General features: G+C 43.8%; 1 protein-coding gene across 1 annotated transcript in view; it reads right to left on the bottom strand.

Moving 5' to 3' along the window:
• Positions 1-356: 356 nt before the first annotated feature.
• spegb (striated muscle enriched protein kinase b) overlaps positions 357-23,021 on the bottom strand; it is a 112,230-nt gene continuing 89,565 nt past the window's right edge. The window contains exons 25-41 of the mRNA XM_024000746.2: positions 22,793-22,965; positions 22,680-22,706; positions 22,252-22,404; positions 21,972-22,014; positions 21,740-21,808; positions 18,910-21,631; positions 18,367-18,519; positions 12,679-12,795; positions 10,948-11,115; positions 10,489-10,611; positions 9,124-9,288; positions 8,042-8,867; positions 6,297-6,536; positions 5,709-5,932; positions 5,134-5,209; positions 4,647-4,796; positions 357-4,215 (exon numbers count right to left, since the gene is read on the bottom strand). Coding sequence (XP_023856514.1) covers positions 3,972-4,215; positions 4,647-4,796; positions 5,134-5,209; positions 5,709-5,932; positions 6,297-6,536; positions 8,042-8,867; positions 9,124-9,288; positions 10,489-10,611; positions 10,948-11,115; positions 12,679-12,795; positions 18,367-18,519; positions 18,910-21,631; positions 21,740-21,808; positions 21,972-22,014; positions 22,252-22,404; positions 22,680-22,706; positions 22,793-22,965 — 5,673 coding nt within the window. The 3' untranslated portion in view covers positions 357-3,971. The remainder of the gene's footprint in view (positions 4,216-4,646; positions 4,797-5,133; positions 5,210-5,708; positions 5,933-6,296; positions 6,537-8,041; positions 8,868-9,123; positions 9,289-10,488; positions 10,612-10,947; positions 11,116-12,678; positions 12,796-18,366; positions 18,520-18,909; positions 21,632-21,739; positions 21,809-21,971; positions 22,015-22,251; positions 22,405-22,679; positions 22,707-22,792; positions 22,966-23,021) is intronic.

Raw genomic sequence — 23,021 nt, 5'->3', positions numbered from 1 at the left:
TTTTATTTTTCAATTAGTCTGAAATGAGAAGTTGTAATCTCTATAAAGTCAAAAAGGCCATTTTTGAACAAAGGATGAGACTTTCTTAATAATCTACTGGAGAACCATTTTGGGTTTAAGTATAATTTATGTATGAGTGAAGCTTTTAGTGAGGTTTAAAGCTTTAATATTGAATCATTTTAGCCCCCCTTTAGCCCCCCAAACTCAAATTCATTACGTAAATAGGCATGTTTAATTTTGTCTGCCTTAACATTCCAAATAAAATGAAATATTTTTGCTCATATGAGTGCTTGTTAAATGTCATTAAACATAGACACAACTCAAAGCTCAATTGAAATAACACAAACTGAAACTAATGGGTTTAAGATGTATGTTCTTTATTATTATTCGTAGCTATTCCATGCCAGATTCAGAGAGATTCCACAGAACAAAGAAGGTTAAGAGCCGCATCAAGGGCTCTATTCAATCATAGCGGTTGTTTTGGCGGTGTCAGAGGTGGAACTCCATATAGAGCTGTCAAATCCACAAGTGTCTCCTAGTATTATACCTAAAGCAGACATTGTCATTGGCTGCACGGCGTTGCATTACGAGAAATCCCATGCAGCCTTGTTTACAAGTTCTAACACTGGAATGTGAGATGTAATCTACACCTTGATTAGGCTGATTGAAATCCTCATTATTTAATTTTAATGTTTTTTAATTTAATGGTCATTATTTTCAGTTACACAACGGGTGGGTCTAATCCTGAATGCTGATCGGTTAAAACTGCATTCCAGCCTGTGTCTATTCCACAAGTTACCACCGGCTAAATCCATGACATTAAAATGCCTATTTACTATTTTTGATCTGACTGTGCAATCCACTGTCTCATCAGCCCAGCCAAGCAATTTCTAAACTTGATCGCCACTATAAATAGCATCTAGACATTATCTCACATTTCTTTTAGACTAACATTTCGTTTCAATATTCAAATTCGATCTCCAACTGTCCCATAGTAATGAACGTGTCGGGAGTCGGGACGATACAGACAGGCAGGCAGCGTTTCTCAGCCAGTCGAAATCATGAATCAGCTGTCAAAATGTTTATGGATATATGTAAATTGTAAAAGGTAAAACGAAACGAAGTGCAGCTAGTTTGCAGTCTTTCCAGCTTCAGTTTGAAGTGATTGTGTTAGCTGTATTGTTGGCTAGCTCCTCTGAACAATAGTGTCCTAACGAGAGAGCACATGTTCTATGCCAGGCAAAATCGTGCATCATTAGCTCATTGTTATGGATGTATCCAAATAAATGTCACTAGAAAACAGCTTAGACAAATGCAAATGCAGCTACTTTGCTGTTATTCTGACTGCACTTTTTGACGTGACTAAGTTAGCCGTAGTTGGCTAGCTATCAAGCAAGGGATAAGAACGCTGCCAGCCAGGATGGCAATGGAATATTTAGAACGAACAACTGGGTCGCGTCCGTAGATACAGAACAAAAACACGGAACGACTGGGTCGCGTCTCTGGCAACCGAACCGATAGAACGAACGACCAGCCGGCTTGGATAGCAACCCTAGATTTGTGTCGGGACTATATCTTGTGGAAGGATGAAATAGTATGAATACATTCATCGAAATAAGGTTTTTAATGAAAAATCTCAATCATTATTTGAGTATGTTGGTAACCTGTGATAATGCACTCAAAGCCGGTGTTTGGAGGATATATTGGCACAGTTTGCCGGCCCTCGACTTTGTCTTGGGCCTAACAACACCCGTGTCAATATATCCTCCAAATACCGGCTTCTCGGGCATTATCACTTATATAGCATACACTTTCTCATGGGTGTGTTTTCGGGACAATGATTTGACAGCTCCAATGCAGTTTCACCTCCGACACTGCCAAAACATCAGCTAGGGTGTTGGCTATCACCGCTTAATGCTTGATCTGATTTAATCTAGGCCCAAACTGAATTGCTCAATCAGTGAATAAATAAACAAACACACACACACACACACAAAGCCATCCAGTATCATAATACCCCTCACCCCCCCCCCCCCGAATAAAATATTTAATTAAAGCTAATATTGATTCTCAACATACAAAGCAAACGCTTGTGTTTCAATGTGCATTACATGGGACACTGCAATAATTCAAGGTATCTTACTTTGGTACAAAACTATTAACTTTATCATTGCCAACCTTGCAAACAGTTCCATTACAAAATAATTTGCAATTACTTTACTTCTTAACGTACTGGAGGTGTCTTGCACATTCCTTCTGTGTCTTCATACATCAATGTTCACTCTCTCTTTTGAAATGTTAATACTGTCTTCACAATCCATTGAAATATATTCTTTATCCATTTTGTAGATTTACCCCAAGTACTTCTGTCATCCAAGAAATTGACCATATCATAATTGTATAGAAAACTGTATGACATGACACACAGGGCAGGCCTCAAACTAATATCATACTTGACAATGGTATTCAACTACAAGAATCCTGCTGAAATACTTAATTGTTAACAAACTGCTGATTTAAAAACTGAAATACAATGTCAAGTAAAACCATCTTCATGACACTCATTTGCCGCATCATTTCATGACTATACCACAATGAATATATATCATATCTATACTATTAAATCTCTTTTGTTATACTGTTTCGATGTTGGATGATGAAGATACCAAAACAGATAATCAAATAACTACATTCTCAAATGTTTATGAATGAAACGTTCACACTTTCTACATCTGCGTGGATGTGACTGACATGCACCTACACACATGTATTTTTCAAATATGGCAATAACCCCAAAACAAAGATACATTCTTTCTCCAAGCATCATCCTAATTTAAAAGTGGGAACTTGTATTATCTGTGTACTCATTTACATTCGTACAGTCAAAGAGGTCCTGTTTAACTGTAGATTAAGCCACTCATCACTCCCTCTACTCATTCACATTTTACAAATGCAATTTGTCAAAATGTTCAATCTGAACTCTAGTAAGGGCCACTTGTAAGCTACAGCATGACCCTTCCACATTATACCATGTGACTCAAGACACCCATAGCTACTGTGAATCTAAGGTACTGGAGTTCAAGGCAGCCTTTGTATACACAAATCCTCTGCAATGTCCATGAATTATGGGAACTATAGGAACATGTAGCCATTGACATAGTAATATATCATGACAAAGACTCAACGGGCCAAATCAGAATGCCTTTAAGAATATTTTCAGGCAGATGTGGTCCTATTCCTTGATTTGGGTTGTATTGATTGGTTGTTCACTGTTCTGGTAGCTCTTGCTGATCTTGTCTCGACCATTTAGCTAACAATTATTTCTCAATGCATTTATTCCGTCTCATGTTTTCAAGAACATTCTGATGATCAGAGATAGAAAATGCAACTGAGCACTATGGTGTGCATACCGTAGCACCCAAAATCATGGGCAAAGATGTCATCAGTAGTGTTGCTTCATAAAAAATTGCTTAGAAGAGACATAATCTCAACAAATGTCATTATCCTAGGGAAAGATAAAATCACACATGCACTAGATGTTTAGAGAAGATATCTGGTTGATGAACATGGAAACAAGAGGATCAGATGAAAACATTGTGAGATTGTTAACATAAAAAAAGAGAGCAGAGGTTTGGAACTTTGAGCTGGCATCCAGTCCTTGAGAAACATGTATCACCCTATGAAATACACAAAGAACCATTGTGGGATTGTCTCATTGCAAGACAAAAAATGTGTGGCTTCCTGTAGGCTTAGTATAGGGACTTTTCTAGTGGAGGCAGAGAGGTTAGGTCCTCAATATTCAGAACCAGTGCTGGATTTTGTGATTTTATGTCCATTTGGCTGAAAAGGTCAAGTCACACCTCATCTCACCAAGTTAGGGAGCTCGGTCCTAAGACCTGCCTCATTTAGATTGTGTACTTCCTCTCAGGCAACAGCTCCTGCCTTCATGCATTTGACATATGAAGCCGTGCTCACTGTGTGACCGGTGTCATGGGCAAGGGGGGTATAGGGCTGGTGGGTGACTGGGGCGAGCTCTGGTATGACCGGAGGAGGACCTTGTGCTTGGTGGCCACCCCCACCCGCAGGCTCTGCTGTTCGTCCAGGTATTCCTTGAGGCGCGTGGTGGTGAAGGTGAGGGTCTGTCGCCGCAGCCGCATCAGGTAGGCATCCTGGAGCCATGAGTTGTTGTAGCAGTCCTTGATGGAAGGACGGGCCCTGAAACAGAGGTTACAACCAGGGTCAAGCAGCCCTAACTCAAAATCACAAACTATCCCATAAGGGATTGGTCATATAAATGTGATACGACACGCACCATTTTTTATATAATTCATTCATTACAAGCTATGGCATCCATTGGCAGCCTTGTTGAATGGGTATAAGTGTGAAGACGTCAATGCCTCAATCCTGCATTATCAACCACTGCAAAATATGTGTACAGATCAAGTTAACAACAGCCAATGTTTGTAATGTTGTGGAGTGAGACAGAGGCCATTGCGTTGATTAAATTTAGTTGTGCCCCAACTTTATTGCTCTGACAAAGAAAATAAGTACTAACTGCTGATGTCAGTCCAGACAGTAAATAATATAATTAATGTACCAAATAATCTAAAGAAAAGAGCACTTAATTGGTGTTAACTATCACTTACCAAGGGTAGCTACACAGGATCTTCTTCAAAAACAGAGAGGCACTTTGAGACACATTTTGGTAGAGTTTGCCCACGTCAAACTTGGCTGCCAGGATTCTGACTTCAACCTCCTGTGGATCATGATCCATGAAGGGCGACCTGCCGCTTAGCCTGAAAACGTTTGAAATGGGTTTGAAATAAACATAAGGGACAGAGCACTTCAAATAAACAAATTAACACAGTCAAACATTCATGTGTAACAATTTGTGTGTTGAGACATTTAAATGAACGTTAAAGTTTGATTTTATTCATGTAAAGCAGGTGCCCATCTGTTACACTGTGTAGATGACTGCAAAAATTGATTAATTTATTTAAAATAAAATAAAAAACGTACAGAACTGTATAGAGACAAATTGCAACTCATGAATGGTACTTGAATGAACCGGGATTTGGCTTAAGTTTCAAATGTGTTCAAATGACATTGGCCCAAAGCCTTGGTCATACTCACATGATGAAGGTCAACACGCCTACACTCCAAATGTCAGCCGGAGGGCCCACCACATCCCCTTTCAACATCTCAGGCGCTTTAGGGAAAGGTTAGGAAAAAGAGCAGGTTAGGGAAAGGTTAGTGTGAGAACTTTGAGGCATTCAGGACACATACATAGGCACAACTAGGGTGTGTTCACATACTGTACCTGGTATTAACATATGATTCATTGATCAAAGATTCATCTATCACAATCTGTTCACCGCTCAGTCGTGGCATCTGTACATGGTATTATGAGCCGTCCCTTACCGTCTGTGTCTACATCGTGCCACAGAGACAGACCGATTGGCTACAGAGCATTTTCCGCACAGAACACATTTTGATGTGCTTGAAATTCCCTGTTCAGATTGCTCATGTTTAAAAACTATCACATTAATACATATTATTATACACAAGGATTGCCTATTATACATATTTGATTGATAAGTTGAATCAGGTATGTTAGTGCCAGGCTAAAACAACACTTTTCACCCCCTAAGTTTCAACCGGTAGGACTGGGTTGAGACACACCAATTTCGATCATGCTCACGACTTACACATATACTCCAGAGTTCCAACAGGCGGGCTGAACTGCTTGAGGAAGAGTGGGTTAAAGGTCTGGGCGCTGCCAAAGTCAATGATCTTCACCACGTTCATGTAGGTGATGATGATGTTCGCCGGCTTGATGTCTAAGTGCAGGATGCGGCGGTTGTGCAGGTAGTCCAAACCCTGCAGGACCTGAACGATGTAGGCCACCACGTCATCCTCGGAGTAGCGGAATCTAGGGAGACAACAAAAGAGGAAAGTGTTGAGGTCAATTCCATCAATTGAGAAAGTAAACTGAAATTCCAATTTCTTCTGATTTGCCTTGACTGATTTATTTGGGTAAAAAAATAAGAATACCACAAGATTTGCATTGCATCCCCTGACTATAGCCCTTTAAAGCATTAATAGAAACACTAATTTCCAAAGTTGTCCTTGAAGATAAATAGCTTTTCAACGAAGAAATCCAATGGAATTGACCCCAACCCTGGCCCAGGGATACTATACAGAGCAAATGTAATTCATTACATACAAAATCATATAACAGAAATAAACGAGTTATATCCATTAGTTGGTACACGTAAGAGTTTGTGCTGTCTGACCTGTCGATAAGGCTGTAGAGGAGCTCTTTTCCACTGCAGCACTCCGAGATGAGCACCAGGTAGCGGGGCGTGACGTAAGCCTCGTGCAGAGCCATGATCTTGTCGTGGTGGAGGGACTTGAGGATGTCGTACTCCTGCAGCACTGTCTGTTTATTGTCTGCCTCGTAGGGCACAATCTTAGCCATGAACAGGTTGCCCGTGGCGTTCTCTCTACACTCTCGGATCACCCCAAAGCGGCCCCTTTAAAGCAAACAAAGAGACAACCTTGAGTTGACACTTCAAAAAAAGCCATCAAGAAGATAACTGTATACAAACCATTAAAATGTTGTATAATAAGGCTTATAATATGGATGATGATGTATGATGTCTCTCTAAATGTATCAACATTATAACAGACTCAAAAGTAATTCTAACTGAATTAGAGGTAGATTTCCAGGGAAATGCATAATATAATAAATAATAATAATAGTGTTTCATAATTATAATAATATTAATAATACACTGACCAAAAATATAAATGCAACATGTAAAGTGTCCCATGTTTCATGAAATAAAATAATCCCAGAAAACATATTTTTTTCAGATTCTGTGCGAAAATGTATTGTGCTGGGGACAATAAGGCTACTCTAAAATGTGTAGTTTTGTCACACAACACAATGCCACAGATATCTAAAGTTTTGAGGTAGAGTAGAATTGGCATGCTGACTGCAGGAATGTCCACAAGAGTTCTTGCCAGAGAATGCAATGTTAATTTCTCTACCATAAGCCGCCTCAAACGATTTTTAACAGAATTTGGTAGTAAGCCAAACCGGCCTCATAACCGCAGACCACGTGTAACCACGCCAGCCCAGGACGTCCACATTTGGCTCCTTCACCTGTGGGATCGTCTGAGACCAGCCACCCAGACAGCTGATGAAACTGTGGGATGGCACAACTGAAGAATTTCTTCACAAACGGTCAAACTAGAAGCAACGTCAGCACAGGAACGGTTCGTCGGACGATTAATGAAATGGGTTTCCATGGCCGGGCAGCCTTACACGAGCCTAAGATCACCATGCGCAATGCCAAGCGTCAGTTGGAGGGGTGTAAAGCTTGCCGCTATTGAAATCTGGAGCAATTGAAACGCATTCTTTGGTGTGATGAATCACGCTTCACCATCTGGCAGTCCGACAGATGAATCTGGGTTTTATGGATGAGAACGCTACCTGCCCGAATGCATAGTGTCAACTGTAAAGTTTGGTTGAGGAGGAATAATGGTCTGGGGCTGTTTTTCATGGTTCGGGCTAGGCCCCTTAGTTCCATTGAAGGGAAATCGTAACACTACAGCATACAATGACATTCTAGACGATTCTGTGCTTCCAACATTGGGGCAAGAGTTTGGGGAAGGCCCTTTCCTGTTTCAGCATGACAATGCCCCCTTGCACAAAGCAAGGTCTATACAGAAATGGTTTGTCGAGATTGGTGTGGAAGAACTTGACTAGCCTGTGACCAACAGAGGCATATCTGTAATCCCAGTCATGTGAAATCCATAGATCACGGCCTAATGAATTTATTTCAATTGACTGATTTCCTTATATGAACAGTAACAGTAAAATCTTTCAAATTGTTGCATGTTGCATTTATATTTTTGTTCAGTGCAATAACACAGTTATGGATAGACAGTCTTGAGGGAAATGCTGTGTCTAAAATATCTCTGAGCATATCACTGTGGGAGCATTGTGGACATTACTTTTGACATTCTTTACCTGGCCTTCTCATCCATGAAGGTGTATGGTTTCTGGGGCACTCCCTGGCGCAGGGAACTCTCACCGGGGCGTCCCCCCAAGGGCGTCTTGCGTCCTGACAGGGTGCCGGAGGGGGTCATCCGCCCAGACGGGGTCATACGTGTGGGTGTAACCCCACCATCCCCTACAGGACTCATGCTGGAAACCAGCACCACCGGGGGTGAGATGGGGGTGGAGGGGGATGGTGGGATGACGCGTGCCGTGGTAGCCGGTATTGGCGCATACATGGGCACAGACGAAATGGGTTTGCCAATGGCTGTGGGAGGTGCCACAGGTGGGTGCGGGGTCTTAGTCATGGGAGAGACAATATTGATGGGACTCTGGGGTTTGGGGAGAACGGTAGGAGGAGCGAGCTTGGTTACGGTTCCCAGTTGAGAATGTGGTGTTTTCGTGACGTTGATATTGATGGTGGTCTTGGCTTTGGCCGGGGCAGGAGCGGACTGAACTGGAGACGGGCTTTGGATCTCAGGGATGGCCCGGTGGGATGGGGCCACATTAATAACAATGGGGGCGGAGGCAGCGCTGGTTAGGGTCTGAGGGACTGAGGGTTTGGAATCAACAGGTTTAAAAGCAGGGATAGAAGCAATAGACTTGGCCGCTGGTACAGCAGGAGTGGGAGCAGCAGCAGAGGGGGATGGGGTCTGTGTGGATGGGGAGAAAGATGGGGCTGGGGTCGGCACTTTACTAGGCACAGGCTTCATGGAGGGGACGGTAATTGCTGACGTTTTGACAACCGGTGCTGCATGGACTGTCTTCACAACGACTGATCCACTGGATTTTGTTGGTGCTGTTGATTCAGAATAATACCGTTTTTAGTATTACGAGAGTGAGCCCTCTCGTAGAATTCTATGAAAAAGACTTTGCTAGGAAACATTCATATTTGATGGAGAAAGTATAGACGTTTACAGGAGTTTGTCCATCTCCAGGTGCCTAAAGTACATCATACATGTGTGCAAACATTTAAACCAAATGGAAAATAAATGTATGATAATAATGACATACTGTATTACCATTAGGTCTTCATAGTAGAAAGTAGCACATACCTGAGGCGTCCAGGCACACTAACTCTGAGAGGTTACTGTAGGGTCCTTGGCCTGCCTTGTTCACACACGCCACTCTAAACCTGAAGGTGCCCCTTCCTGGCAAGTCTACCACATTGTAGTAACAGTCAGCCACTCCAGTGGCCACGATGAGCCAGTTACTCTCACCTGGGGGAGAAAGACCATAGACATACATTTACGTGTTCATGTTTATATTTCATTTAGAAAGACACATTTCAATCATTGTCAGAGAATAAGGTCACGGAAGGCAGTTATTTTGAATGAATCATTGGCATAATAAAACTGCATAAAAAAATGTCTCTCATGTCACCCCGCTCCTCCGCACACTCCACTGGCTTCCAATCGAAGATCGCTTCCACTACAAGACCATGTTGCTTACCTATGGAACAGCAAGAGGAACTGCCCCTCCCTACCTTCAGGCTATGCTCAAACCCTACAACCCAACCCGAGCACTTCGTTCAGCCATCTCACGTCTCTTGGCCCTCCCCCCTACGGGAGGGGCAGCTCCCGCTCAGTCCAGTCCAAGCTTTTCTCTGTCCTGGCACCCCAATGGTGGAACCAGCTTCCCCCTGAAACTAGGACAGAGTCCCTACCCATCTTCTGAAAACATCTGAAACCCTACCTCTTCAAACAGTATCTTAAACAATCCGCCTCCTCACCTAAAATACAAAATGTAAAAAATTTACCAGCACTTGCACTTGCCCCCCCCCCCCCCCCCCTCCCGGCCTGATCTGTTTCACCTGTCCTTGTGATTGTCTCCACCCCCTCCAGGTGTGGCTTATTTTCCCCAGTGCATTTATCCCTGTGTTTCCTGTCTCTCTGTGCAAGTTCGTCTTGTATGTTTCCAGGTCAACCAGCGTTTTCCCCGTTCTCCTGCTTTTTGCATTCTTCTTTTTCTAGTCCTCCCGGTTTTGACCCATACCTGTTTCTGGACTTTGTACCCGCCTGCCTGACTATTCTGCCTGCTTAACTACAAGCCTGTCTGCCACTCTGCAGCTCCTGGACTCTGATCTGGTTTTGACCTTTTTGCCTGTCCACGACCATTCTCTTGCCTACTCCTTTTGGATTAATAAACATTGTAAGACTCCAACCATCTGCCTCCTGTGTCTGCATTTGGGTCTCGCCTTGATAAAATGATTACATTTTTAAATGTAAATGTATTTCTATCAGTGATTGAACAGAACAACACTGCAATATTGCTAATGACTGCAACAGGGCAATAATGTGTTGGACTGTGGACATTTGACTTATGATACAACTGCATTTGGACAGTATGGCTTTAAGTTCAGACTTTGAAATGATACGAATGATGTTGTATGTGTGAGTGTATGTGACACCATGACTCACCCTCTGCTTTTCTCTCCAGAGAGTAGGTGCAGGGGGCCATAGTGTCTGAGGGCCTCCAGAGGACCAGGGCAGTGTTCTTATAGCGCTGGGGAACCTCAGGAGTACCAGGATGATTGGGCAGCCCTAGAAGGGCAGAGAGGTATAGGTTCAACTCAGTCCTGTTCATTCAAAACCACTAAAAGTGTTTCAAATGATTAGGCCGAAATAAAAAAGATTTTCAGTTGCAAGAGAGTTGGTCTAAAGATTAGTTGATGGTAATTAATTTGGTATAATTTTCTGACGTAACAGAATTAGAAAGGAATTTGCGCTAGAATAGGTTCGTTCGAACAACTGAGTTGGCCAAGGTTCTATCCAAACCTAAATAATAGAGCAGGAAAATCTGTAATTTAGAAAACCAACAAAAAAATTACGACAATTCTCTCCCTCTATTCCCCTTTCCGAGGTGTGTGTGACTCTTACGAGCAAGGGAGAGAGTACAGGAGCTGGAGACCGAAGCCAGAGGGTTGGTAGCCACACACTCGTATAGCCCTGCATCCTTCTTGGTGGTTGTCATGATCATCAGCAGCTGCCTGCCATCCGGACAGGAGATCATGTTCATTCTGGCATCAATCTGTAGAGGCTTCTTATCTGAGGTGGGAGAAAATGTACACTTAAAGCCAACAGTTATAATGCAATATGATGCATTTACAGTGCATTCGGAAAGTATTCAGACCCTTTAACTTTTTCCACATTTTGTTACGTTACAGCCTTATTCTAAAATTGATCAAATAAATAAAAACAGAAATACCTTATTCACATAAATAGTCAGACCCTTTGCTATGAGACTTGAAATTGAGCTCAGGTGAATCCTGTTTCCATTGATCATCCTTGAGATATTTCTACAACTTGATTGGAGTCCACCTGTGGTAAATTCAATTGATAGGACAATATTTGTAAAGGCACATACCTGTCTATATAAGGTCCCGCAGTTGACAATGCATGTCAGAGGAGCACCGAGACAGGATTGCATCAAGGCACAGATCTGGGGAAGGGTACCAACATTTTTTGCAGCATTGAAGTTCCCCACGAACACAGTGGCCTCCATAATTTTTAAATGGAAGAAGTTTGGAACCACCAAGACTCTACCTAGAGCTAGCCACTCGGCCAAAATGAGCAACCGGGGGAGAAGAGCCTTGGTCAGGGAGGTGACCAAGAACCCAATGGTCACTCTGACAGAGCTCCAGAGTTCCTCTGTGGAGATGGGAGAACCTTCCAGAAGGACAACTATCTCTGCAGCAATCCACCAAACAGGCATTTATGGTAGAGTGGCCAGATGGAAGCTACTCCTCAGTAAAAGGCACATGACAGCGTACTAGGAGTTTGTCAAAAGGCACTTCAGGACTCTCAGACCATGAGAACCAAAAATCTCTGGTCTGATGAAACCAAAACTGAACTCTTTGGTCAAGTGTCAGGTCTGGAGGAAACCTGCACCATCCCTATGGTGAAGCATGGTGGTGGCAGAATCATCCTGTGGGAATGTTTTTTAGCGGCAGGGACTAGGAGACTGGTCAGGATCGAGGCAAAGATGAACGGAGCAAAGTACAGAGAGATCCTTGATGAAAACCTTCTCCAGAGTGCTCAGGACCTCAGACTGGGGTGAAGGCTTACCTTCCAACAGGACAACGACCCTAAGCACTCAGCTAAGGCAATGCAGGAGCCGCGTTGGGACAAGTTTCTGAATGTCCTTGAGTGGCTCAGCCAGAGCCCGGACTTACACCTGATTGAACATCCCTGGAGAGACCTGAAAATAGCTGTGCAGTAATGCTCCCCATCCAACCTGACAGAGCTTGAGAGGATCTGCAGAGAAGAATGGGAGAAACTCCCCAAATACATGTGTGCCAAGCTTGTAGCGTCATACCCAAGAAGACTCAAGGCTGTAATCGCTGACAAAGGTGCTTCAACAAAGTACCGAGTAAAGAGTCTGAATAGTTATTTAAATGTACTATTTCAGTTTTTATAAAAATAAAAAATAAACAGTTTTTGCTTTGTGCTTATGGGGTAATGTGTGTAGATTGATTAGGGGGAATAAAAAAAAAATACAATTTAGAAGGCTTTAATTAACAAAATGTGTAAAAAGTCAAGGGGTCTGAATGCTTTCTGAAGATACTATAGGGGTTGATATTACATTCTGCTCTTATATTAAGTTCTTACCTTTCATCCAGGAGATGTGTGGGTGGGGGCTGCCAGCAGGGAGGCAGCTAAGGGTGATGGGATCTCCCTCCAGCAGGACGTGGTCCCTCAACTTGATGTGGAACACGGGAGGGAAGTCTGGAAGAGAGACAAATTGGGAATGGGTTTAAGAAGTAAAAAAATTGGCATTTCTATGGACCACATAAAAATAAATGTTGTTTGATATGTCTTTCACTGTTTGCTAATTAGACTCTTCCAACAACTGTGAGTATCAACATGCTGTTTAGACTGACAAGCGAGTTGACACACTGGCAAGCTACAGTGCATTCGGAAAGTATTCAGACCCCTTTTTCTCATCAATCTACACACAATACTCCATAATGACCAAAGAAAAACAGGTTTAGAAATTTTTGCATATGTATTATTAAAAATTTAAAAAACATAACATTTACATAAGTATTCAGACCATATACTCAGTACTTTGTTGAAGCACCTTTGGCAGCGATTACAGCATCCAGGAAAATCTTTTTTTTCCAATGAGTTTTCTATGGGGATCTAGATTTCTAAGGCACTTGCTTGCAGTTCCTATCGCTTCCACTAGATGTCAACAGTCTTTAGAAATTGGTTGATGTTTTTCCTTTGTGTAATGAAGAATTAGGACAGTTCAGAACGAGCTTCGAGTGAAGTGTACTGTTTGTTAGAGGCGCGTGACCTGAAAGATCGCTCCACTTTGTTTTTATCCGCTATTGAACGCAGTTTATCCCGTCTTAAATTTGATCGATTATTTACGTTAAAAAATACCTAAAGTTGTATTAGGAAAGTTGTTTGAAATGTTTGGACAAAGATTACAGGTAACTTCTTAGATATTTTGTAATCATGTTGCGCGAGTTGGAACTGGTGTTTTTCTGGATCAAACGCTCCAAATAAATGGACATTTTGGATATATAACGACGGAATTAATCGAACAAAAGGACCATTTGTGATGTTTATGGGACATATTGGAGTGCCAGCAGAAGAAGCTCGTCAAAGGTAAGGCATGAATTATATAATTATTTCTGAGTTTCGTGTCGCGCCTGGCGGGTTGAATTATGATTGTCTGTGTTTGTTTGATGGGGTGCTGTCCTCAGATAATAGCACGGTTTGCTTTCGCCGTAAAGCCTTTTTGAAATCTGACACGTTGGCTGGATTAACAACAAGTGTAGCTTTAATTTGGTGTATTGCTTGTGTGATTTCATGAAAGTTTAATATTTATAGTAATTTAATTTGAATTTGGCACTCTGCCATTTCACCGGATGATGTCAAATCGATCCCGTTAACAGGATTTGATCCCTAAAGAAGTTTTAAGAGTCTCAGGTATTTACATTTTTTTAAATGTTGAATGTGCCATTGATGTGCAAGGAATGTTTCCATGAGACACATTCTCTTAATGTCAAATATAACTTAGCCAGAACGTGCTTAACCATGTTCTCAGAACTTAAAATATGAATGTTCTAGATACGTTTAATGGGAACGTTGCAAGAACATTCATGTGTCCAGTTCTCGGAGGGTTAGGAGAATATTCCATTAACGTCCTACCAAACATACACAGAATATGGTTTCCATGTTCTCAGAACATAAGATATTAATGTTATAGAACCCTCAGAAAACTGGACACACAATTCTGTGACGATGGCAACCATGTTCTGTGTATGTTTAAAAATATATATATATATATTTCACCTTTATTTAACCAGGTAAGCTAGTTGAGAACAAGTTCTAATTTACAACTGCAACCTGGTCAAGATAAAGCAAAGCATTGCGACACAAACAACAACACAGACTTACACATGGAATACACAAGCGTACAGTCAATAACACAATAGAAAAAAAAAGAAAGTCTATATACAGTGTGTGCAAATGGCGTGAGGAGGTAGGCAATAAATAGGCCATGGTAGCGAAGTAATTACAATTTAGCAGATTAACACTGAAGTGATAAATGAGCAGATGATTATGTGCAAGTAGAGATACTGGTGTGTGAAAGAGCAGAAAAGTAAATAAAAACAATATGGGGATGAGGTAGGTAGATTGGGTGCGCTATTTACAGATGAACTATGTACAGCTGCAGCGATCGGTTAGCTGCTCAAATAGCTGATGTTTAAAGTAAGTGAGGGAAATATAAGTCTCCAGCTTCAGCGATTTTGCAATTTGTTCCAGTCACTGGCAGCAGAGAACTGGAAGGAAAGGCGACCAAAGTAGGTGTTGTCTTTGGGGATGACCAGTGAGACATACCTGCTGGAGCTCGTGCTACGGGTGGGTGTTGTTATCGTGACCAGTGAGCTGAGAAAAGGCAGAGCTTTACCTAGCATAGACTTATTGATGACCTGGAGCCAGTGGGTCTGGCGACGAATATGTAGCGAGGGCCAGCCGACTAGAGCATACAGGTCGCAATGGTGGGTGGTATAAGGGACATTGGTAACAAGACGGATGGCACTGTGATAGACTGCATACAGTTTGCTGAGTAGAGTATTGGAAGCTATTTTGTAGATGACATCGCCAAAGTCAAGGATCGGTAGGATAGTCAGTTTTACTAGGGTGAGTTTGGCGGCGTGAGTGAAGGAGGCTTTGTTGCGAAATAGAATGCCGATTCTAGATTTTATTTTGGATTGGAGATCAGGACATTGGACATGGACTTTACAGTGTCCCAAAACGTTTTGTAGTTAGAGCTACAGGATGCAAATTTCTGTTTGAAAAAGCGAGCCTTTGCTTTCCTGACTGACTGTGTGTATTGGTTCCTGACTTCCCTGAACAGTTGCATATTGCGGGGACTATTCGATGCTATTGCAGTACGCCACAGGATGTTTTTGTGCTGGTCAATGGCAGTCAGGTCTGTAGTGAACCAAGGGCTATATCTGTTCTACATTTTTTGAAATGGGCATGCTTATTTAAGATGGTGAGGAAATTACTTTTAAAGAACGACCAAGCATCCTCGACTGATGGGATGAGGTCAATATCTTTCCAGGATACCCGGGCCAGGTCGATTAGAAAAGCCTGCACGCAGAAGTATTTTAGGGAGCGTTTGACAGTGATGAGGGGTGGTCGTTTGACCGCGGGCCCATAGTGGATGCAGGCAATGCGGCAGTGATCGCTGAGATCCTGGTTGAAAACAGCAGAGGAATATTTGGAGGGCAAGTTGGTCAGGATAATATCTATGTGGGTGCCCATGTTTACGGATTTAGGGTTGTACCTGGTGGGTTCCTTGATGATTTGTGTGAGATTGAGGGCATCTAGCTTAGATTGTAGGACGGCCGGGGTGTTAAGCATATCCCAGTTTAGGTCACCTAACAGAATGAACTCTGAAGATAGATGAGGGGCAATCAATTCACATATGGTGTCCAGGGCACCGCTGGGAGCTGAGGGGTGTCTATAACAGGCGACAACAGTGAGAGACTTATTTCTGGAGAGATTCATTTTTAAAATTAGAAGCTCGAACTGCTTGGGCATAGACTTGGAAAGTATGACAGAACCTTGCAAGCTATCTCTGTAGTAGATTGCAACTCCTCCCCCTTTGGCAGTTCTATCTTGATGGAAAATGTTGTAGTTGGGTATGGAGATCTCAGAATTTTTGGTGGCCTTCCTAAGCCAGGATTCAGACATGGCAAGGACATCAGGGTTGGTGGAGTGTGCTAAAGCAGTGAGTAAAACAAACTTAGGGAGGAGGCTTCTGATGCTAACATGCATGAAACCAAGGCTTTTTCGATTACAGAAGTCAACAAATGAGAGTGCCTGGGGACACGCAGGGCCTGGGTTAACCTCCATATCACCAGAGTAACAGAGGAGGAGTAGGATGAGGGTACGGCTAAAGGCTATCAAAACTGGTCGCCTAGTGCGTTGGGGACAGAGAATAAAAGGAGCAGATTTCTGGGCGTGGTAGAATAGATTCAGGGCATAATGTGCAGAGAGGGGTATGGTGGGTGCGGGTACAGTGGAGGTAAGCCCAGGGACTGAGTGATGTTAAGAGAGGTTGCATCTCTGGACATGCTGGTTATACTGGGTGAGGTCACCGCATGTGTGGTGGGTGGGACAAAGGATGAATCTGAGGCATGTAGAGTGTGACTAGGGGCTCCACTGTACACTAAAACAATGATAACTATCCTAAACAACAGTATACAAAGCATATTGACCTTTGAGAGAGATATAAAATGATGCACAAAGCAATCACAAGTGTTGATTGGGAGAGCTAGCTAAGACAACAACTGGTAAGACAACAACAGCTAATCGGGTAAGACAACAACAGCTAATCAGCTAAGACAACAACAACAGGTAAAATGGCGATGAATGGGCAGAGTGGGTTGGTTAACTACACACAGGGCCTGAGTTTGGGGCTAGGGCCGACAGATAAACGGAAAAAAATATCCAAATGGAGTACGTGATAAATGAACAGTCCAGCAGGCATCAGCTACGTAGACAAGTGATCATAGGGTCCAGTGAACAGCAATAGATGGAACAGGGAAGCCACGGGGTAGTCGTTACTACGCTAGCACGCGGGAGACACAGTGTTTAAAGTTAGCAAGCCGTGGTAAGTAGAAGCGTGAGCTCCGACGTTCAGCAACGGCCGGTTGAGGGCACAGAGGATGGAATTACGTTTGCGGACCAGTCGTGGTGGTACGGCGGGGCGCCGTGTCGACAAAGGGTCCGGGCCAGATGGCGAAAGAGGTGTAGTAGTTGTAGTAATTGTGTTTGCTACCCGGGAGATGCGCCTGGCTCGCGGCTAACTGGTGATAGCTTCGGGGCAGGGGCGTTAGCCACTATAGCCACTTGGTAGCAGCGACGATCTGCTGCAAAGGTCCAGAGCTTACGGCAAGTATCCAGTGGAGTAGTAGATTCTAGCCGTGTCTGGGAGGCATCGGCTGGGTAGCCGGGTGATCACAGAGTAGGCCAGGATGTGGGCCTGGCTCAGGGCTAGCTTCGGGGCTGGGTCACTCGGTGGCAGCTAGCTAGCTGTGATGATCAGGAGTAATGGTCCAGGGTTTACGGCAGTAATCCGGCGTTGTAGTGGAGAAAAATAGTCTGAGGCTGGTAGGTATTATCGGTTGGTGACTGTGCAGAAGGTAAAGGCCGCTAGCAGTGGCAAACAATGGCTAAATAGCTAGTAGCTAAGGTCTAAAAAAAATTGCGGATCCGTGTCACATTGAGTGAGGCGGGTTACCGGAAGGTATATTTAATTTAAAAATAGAAAAGAGATTGAAAATAAATTGTTTGGTGGAACGTTGATGGAATATTCTCATAACCCTCCGGTAATTTGATACATGATGATGGATTGCGGTTTCTTCCTGTCCACTGAGTGCTTTTAAGGTAAGGAAACAAATATGAAATGTTGTAATTTGCCGACCTGGGTTCAAATAAATGTGTGTTTGAGTATCTGGTATTTTAAATGCTTTTCAAATACACAGCCCAAAACATTTGAATGGTTATTTTTTTAAACCAAATAGTCTTGCAAATTGTATTTGAAAGTATTTTCAATACTTATTTCAAATACATGGGTTAAATGCATGGAAGTGTATTTGAGTATTTTCAAACAGTTTCCAAGTGTATTTATACTACTTATAATCAACTACTTTTTATTTCAAATAAAATATATCTGAATACTTATTTTGAAATGTAATTGAGATTACCAGGTCTGGAAATTTGGATGAACAATCTCTTTAAGAAAAGAGGGACTTTAAGTATTACCAGATGCCAGTCTGGAGTACGAGCGAGAGCGTAGGGAGCCATTTTCTCTGGCAATAGCCGTGGGGATATCAGGCTGCGAGACCGTCTTGTCTTTCTTGCTGCCTCTGGTTAGGCCCCAACGGTCCCATCGGGACCTACGTTCGCCCTCTGCCCCTGCCAGAGGGAACAAACATAACAAAGTTAAATCATATATAAATAGTAACAAAGAAAAAAGGGGATGATAGCACACATAGGGAAGCGTGTTTACTAAGATTTACTTTTTCTTGTATCTCAGTATGCAAGAACAAAGGTTTGGTTGGGGAAGGGGGTGAGAGGGTTTGTATAATTGTTAAAATGTATGATTCTTATTACATTCTTAGTAACACTCCAGAATAGTGACATTGTCTCTGTACAGTGATAATACACCCTTTAATTGGTAAAGTTTGGTTTTGTCTAATTCTGCTCAGTAATCATCTTCAAATGAAAGATATGACCTTTTCAGGTGTAGGGGGAACATGTTCATTCTAAAGAAATGTTATTTATATGTTGGTAGAAGTCTCGTACCCTTCGATGCTGTCTCCAACTTGACGCTGGAAATGGACTCCAGGGAATCTGAGGAAGCTCCGGTGCCCGACTGAGAAACCAGCTGGTTCTGAGGGACACTGTGTCCAGCCATATTCTTTAGGCTACGTCCCTCGGAAGTCGACCTGCGCAGAATAGAGAACAGGGGTGTCTTCTTGCTCTCTGGTTTGTTGGCTTCCCTCTCCTCCGCCGCTACCCTCCTCTCCTCCGAGGCACTGCGGATCCTCATGGATATTCCGGACACCGTCGACTCGATCTTCCTGCGCATGGCCATGACTGGCGACTCGTTTGGCTTCTTTGGCTCCTTGACCTCCTGTTCCACCTCGGCTTCCATTCCCCCATCCATCCTCATCATCTCCACCTCCTTTCTCTCCTGGGAATGAGATCCTCTTCGGCCGGGGAGAGCCCAGGAGAGCCGACGCCTGGGAGCCACCGGTTCTTCCTCATTTGGCTTTTCTACCTTGCGTTCGGCTGACGGAGTCCTCTTGAGGCGCATGGAGAGCCTTCTCATAAAACCTTGGTCCTTCTGGGCTTCGCGGAGATCCTGCACCGACTTGGATTTCTCCTCCAGTCTCCTGGGGACAAACTCAAGCGGCGCTCCGACGGGCCCAGGACGATATACATCTTCGCCTGACTCGGCAGAGTCCAAAGAGGCTACTTGTTTCTCCTCAGGCTTTGACCAGTTGAGAAGCTTCAGGCCTCGAATGACGGAAGAGTCACGCTTTTTGAAGCGTGCCTTGAATATTTCCTCTGAGGCAATGTCCTGGAGATTTAGTCCCCCTGGCGAGAGCTCATGTTGGGGCGTGGGGCACGGGGAAACCTTGGGTGGACTCATTTCCTTGGGCTCGGGGGATGCCACCCTTGAAAAGACAGCAGGGTGTTCCCCTGGTGTAGATAGCAGAGTTACTGGCTTTGATGGATCAGGGACAGTTGTAGATGTGGGTTTTAATGTTGGTGCTGGAAATGGTGCTTGTGCAAGGACTGGAACAACTACAGGGGTGGAGTCTGCTAATGGGGGGCTAACTAGGGGCTGAAGCGAGGGGACCATGATGGTTTGCATTATGCTAGCGTACGCAGAGGTCCTACCGTCTGGGAGCACAGTAAGGGCAGGTGGAGAGGGAGCCACGTACGTAGGTGGAAAGGGAGTCACAACATTATCTGGTGCCCTTGAAAATGCTGGTGCTGGCGTGACCCTTATGGAGCTTGTAGTAATGACCATCTCAGAAGATTTTACTGGTGCCTTCACTTCTTCTTCTACTTCTTTGACTTTGTTTTGTACTTCTTTGTGTATTTCTTCAACTTCTCTAGCTTTCGGTTCATCTACAGGAACAGTCCCTTTTTCCTCAATCTCTTCTTTCTCTTCCTCCATTGGTTCCTCTAATGGAAGAACCCTCACACGAGGGCTAGGCTCCCTCAGATCCACGTACTCTGTTTCAATCATTGCTTCTCCTGACGTGCTCATGTTCTTCTCTGAGAAGCCACCTGTGTTCGATCTCTGATCTGCATTACTGTCTGTACTCACGCCAATGGACTCCACAGTCTTAATCTCTTTGTTCTCCATCTTGGTTGTTGTCTCCTGTTCCCCAGGCTCTGGGCTTGGTATGGGAAGTTTAGGGGAAGGTTCCCTGGGAGTCACAGGGCGGGAGTCATTCTTGAATGGCTCAGTGAGAGCAGACATGGATATGGCCTCCTTGAGTCTTCGCTCCTCTATCTGCGGGAACTCCAGTGGCTCCCCGGACCGTCTGTGCAGAGGAATGGGCTCTGCATCATCTCCTTGACTGAAGGAGGCGCTCTTGCGAAGCAATTTGGGTTTGGGGTCGTCTTCTCCAGGCTGGTCGCTGGAAGCTGCCCTGGTTAATGGGGGAACCCCTAAGCGGGGGGCGTGCGAGTAGCGTTCCAGTGACAACCGCTGCTTTCCATCGTCCATGCCCAGCGTCTCTAGCAGGGGTCCTCGCAGGCCACTCATCTTCTTGTCTACAGAGCCGCCTCGAAGTAGCCTCTGCCGCATCAGCTCCAGTTTGAGAGCATAGTCCTCCTGACTCAGAGGCCCTGGGCTTGTGCTCCTCCTAGGCAGCTCCATGGATACTGTCTTTTTGAGGACTCGTCGGCTCCTTTCCGGAGTGTCCTCTTCTGGTACGAGGTGGAGTAGCAGCGCACTGTCTGCAGAGCCCCCTCTACGCAGCGGCCCCCTTCTGGTTCCTCCCTCTGGCTTATCTGACTCCAAGCTCAAGCCTCTGCACAAGGGCCTTCTTGCTTTCTCAGATACTTGCACCAACTCTGCGGGAGCCTCCTCGTCCGAAGACCCCTTGTCATTTTCTAGCGTTGACCTTTTCCTGCCGTGGCCTTTACCTGCGGAAACTCCAGCCTCTTTCTCTCTCCCAGTGGTTTCACTCACCATCTTCTGTTGGCCATGAGTGACTGCTGATCCTGGTCTGTCAATGGGGCCGTTTGGCCTGCCTGTGCCTTCCTGATCGTCCGGGATCTCATTCAGAGACATTCTTGATCCAGAGAACTCCATGGTGAGTGGCATTGGAATGAAGGGAAGCTCGTCAATATCTTCGTCGGAGTCAGAGGACGACGATGGTGGGGGTGAGCCCTCTTTGAGGTGTCGGGGAACAGCGATGGAGATGTGGCTGGATGAGTCATTCAGCAACTCAGGGATGGACCTCATTACCATTTTGGATTTGTAGCTGATAAGGGACCGCTGAAAAGATGGACATAAACAAATATTAGACTGAATCAGATGAAAATAAAAATCATGGCTTGAATTGTATAATAATAATAAAAAAAGACGCTTTGACAGATCCCTTACCTGCCACTTTCGGCGAGACACAAACTTCTTGAGGGCCTCTGTGCTTATGGCCTTCCCTTTGGTTAGGGTCTTTGTGAAAGAATGAAAACAGAATAGATTAGCATATATTACTCCGTAATTTTGAAATTGCTCAATATCTTACCAAATTATATGACGGGGGATCTCAAGTTAGAACAGAGCCCTAAAGTTATGCGTCACACATGAGTCCATAGTCAACGTTCACATGCCTCACCTTGAACCATGGATGACGGAGACACTCCTGTGTATCAGGCCTACTAAAGGGATGACATGATACCATTTTACATTAGATTTCTAGTTCGTCTTAAGAAGCCCACAAATGTATAAGAACAGAGGAAACATCCTAAGGACAAATCCTATCTTGACATCCATAACTAAAATTGTCTGGAACATTGACAATTTAATCAAATGCATGATTTACATGACATTCTGAGTAGCATATGGACATCTCAAGTTTTGGCCTGAACATGTTAAAATCTATAGGTTTCACTCACAGTCTGTCTGCCACCAGCAGTTTGATGATGAATCCCTTGGCTTCACGGCACAGGTCAGCGAACATACTCTCCTCAAAAGCCACATTGTAGTTCCTGATGTTGAGCACGGAGCTGCGGTCATTTTCTCCAGCAAACGGAGATACTCCAGTCAAGCTGAAATGCAGAAACACCTGTTAACTTCTCTTCCTCTCACTAATTGTTCACTGATTCTAGAGCCATGTTCCAATATTATTACAGGTCCATGTCCACCCTTTTGATAGGGTCTCTAATAGTAATTAAAATCGGAATGAACAGGTACTTATGTGGTGTTTATTTATCCATTTGGCTTGTAGTGTGCATGTGCATAATAATTCCATGCTTAAATCGTGATTAATCATCTCATGAATCAATGATTGGTTTTGTAATCACTGCATAGACACCATATTTACCACAGATATGTGATGACTCCAATCGGCCTGGGAAGAGAAAGAAGAGAATTAGAGAGGATCCATTTGTGATAGGAATCAAGTTTTAAACACTTGAATGGGTCCAGCATTTTTACCAGATGTCAGTTGCCTTGGATACAGGAGTTTGGTTGACAATTTCTGGAGCGACAAATTCTGGTGTGCCGTATTTGCAGTATTGAGCCTCGTCGGGTGTGAGCTCCATGGCGTTGCCGAAATCACAGATGCGGATCTGATCACCATGGGGTTCTGCCATGAGTATGTTATCAGGCTAGGGAGGAAACCCAAAGATAAGGTCAGAGTTCAGAATAAAAACCTTGTTTTTGA

This window comes from Salvelinus sp. IW2-2015, linkage group LG2, assembly GCF_002910315.2.
Source record: "Salvelinus sp. IW2-2015 linkage group LG2, ASM291031v2, whole genome shotgun sequence".
NCBI lineage: Eukaryota > Metazoa > Chordata > Actinopteri > Salmoniformes > Salmonidae > Salvelinus > Salvelinus sp. IW2-2015.
The sequence above is the reverse complement of the archived record's forward strand: the minus strand, read 5'-3'. Positions and strand labels throughout refer to the sequence as shown.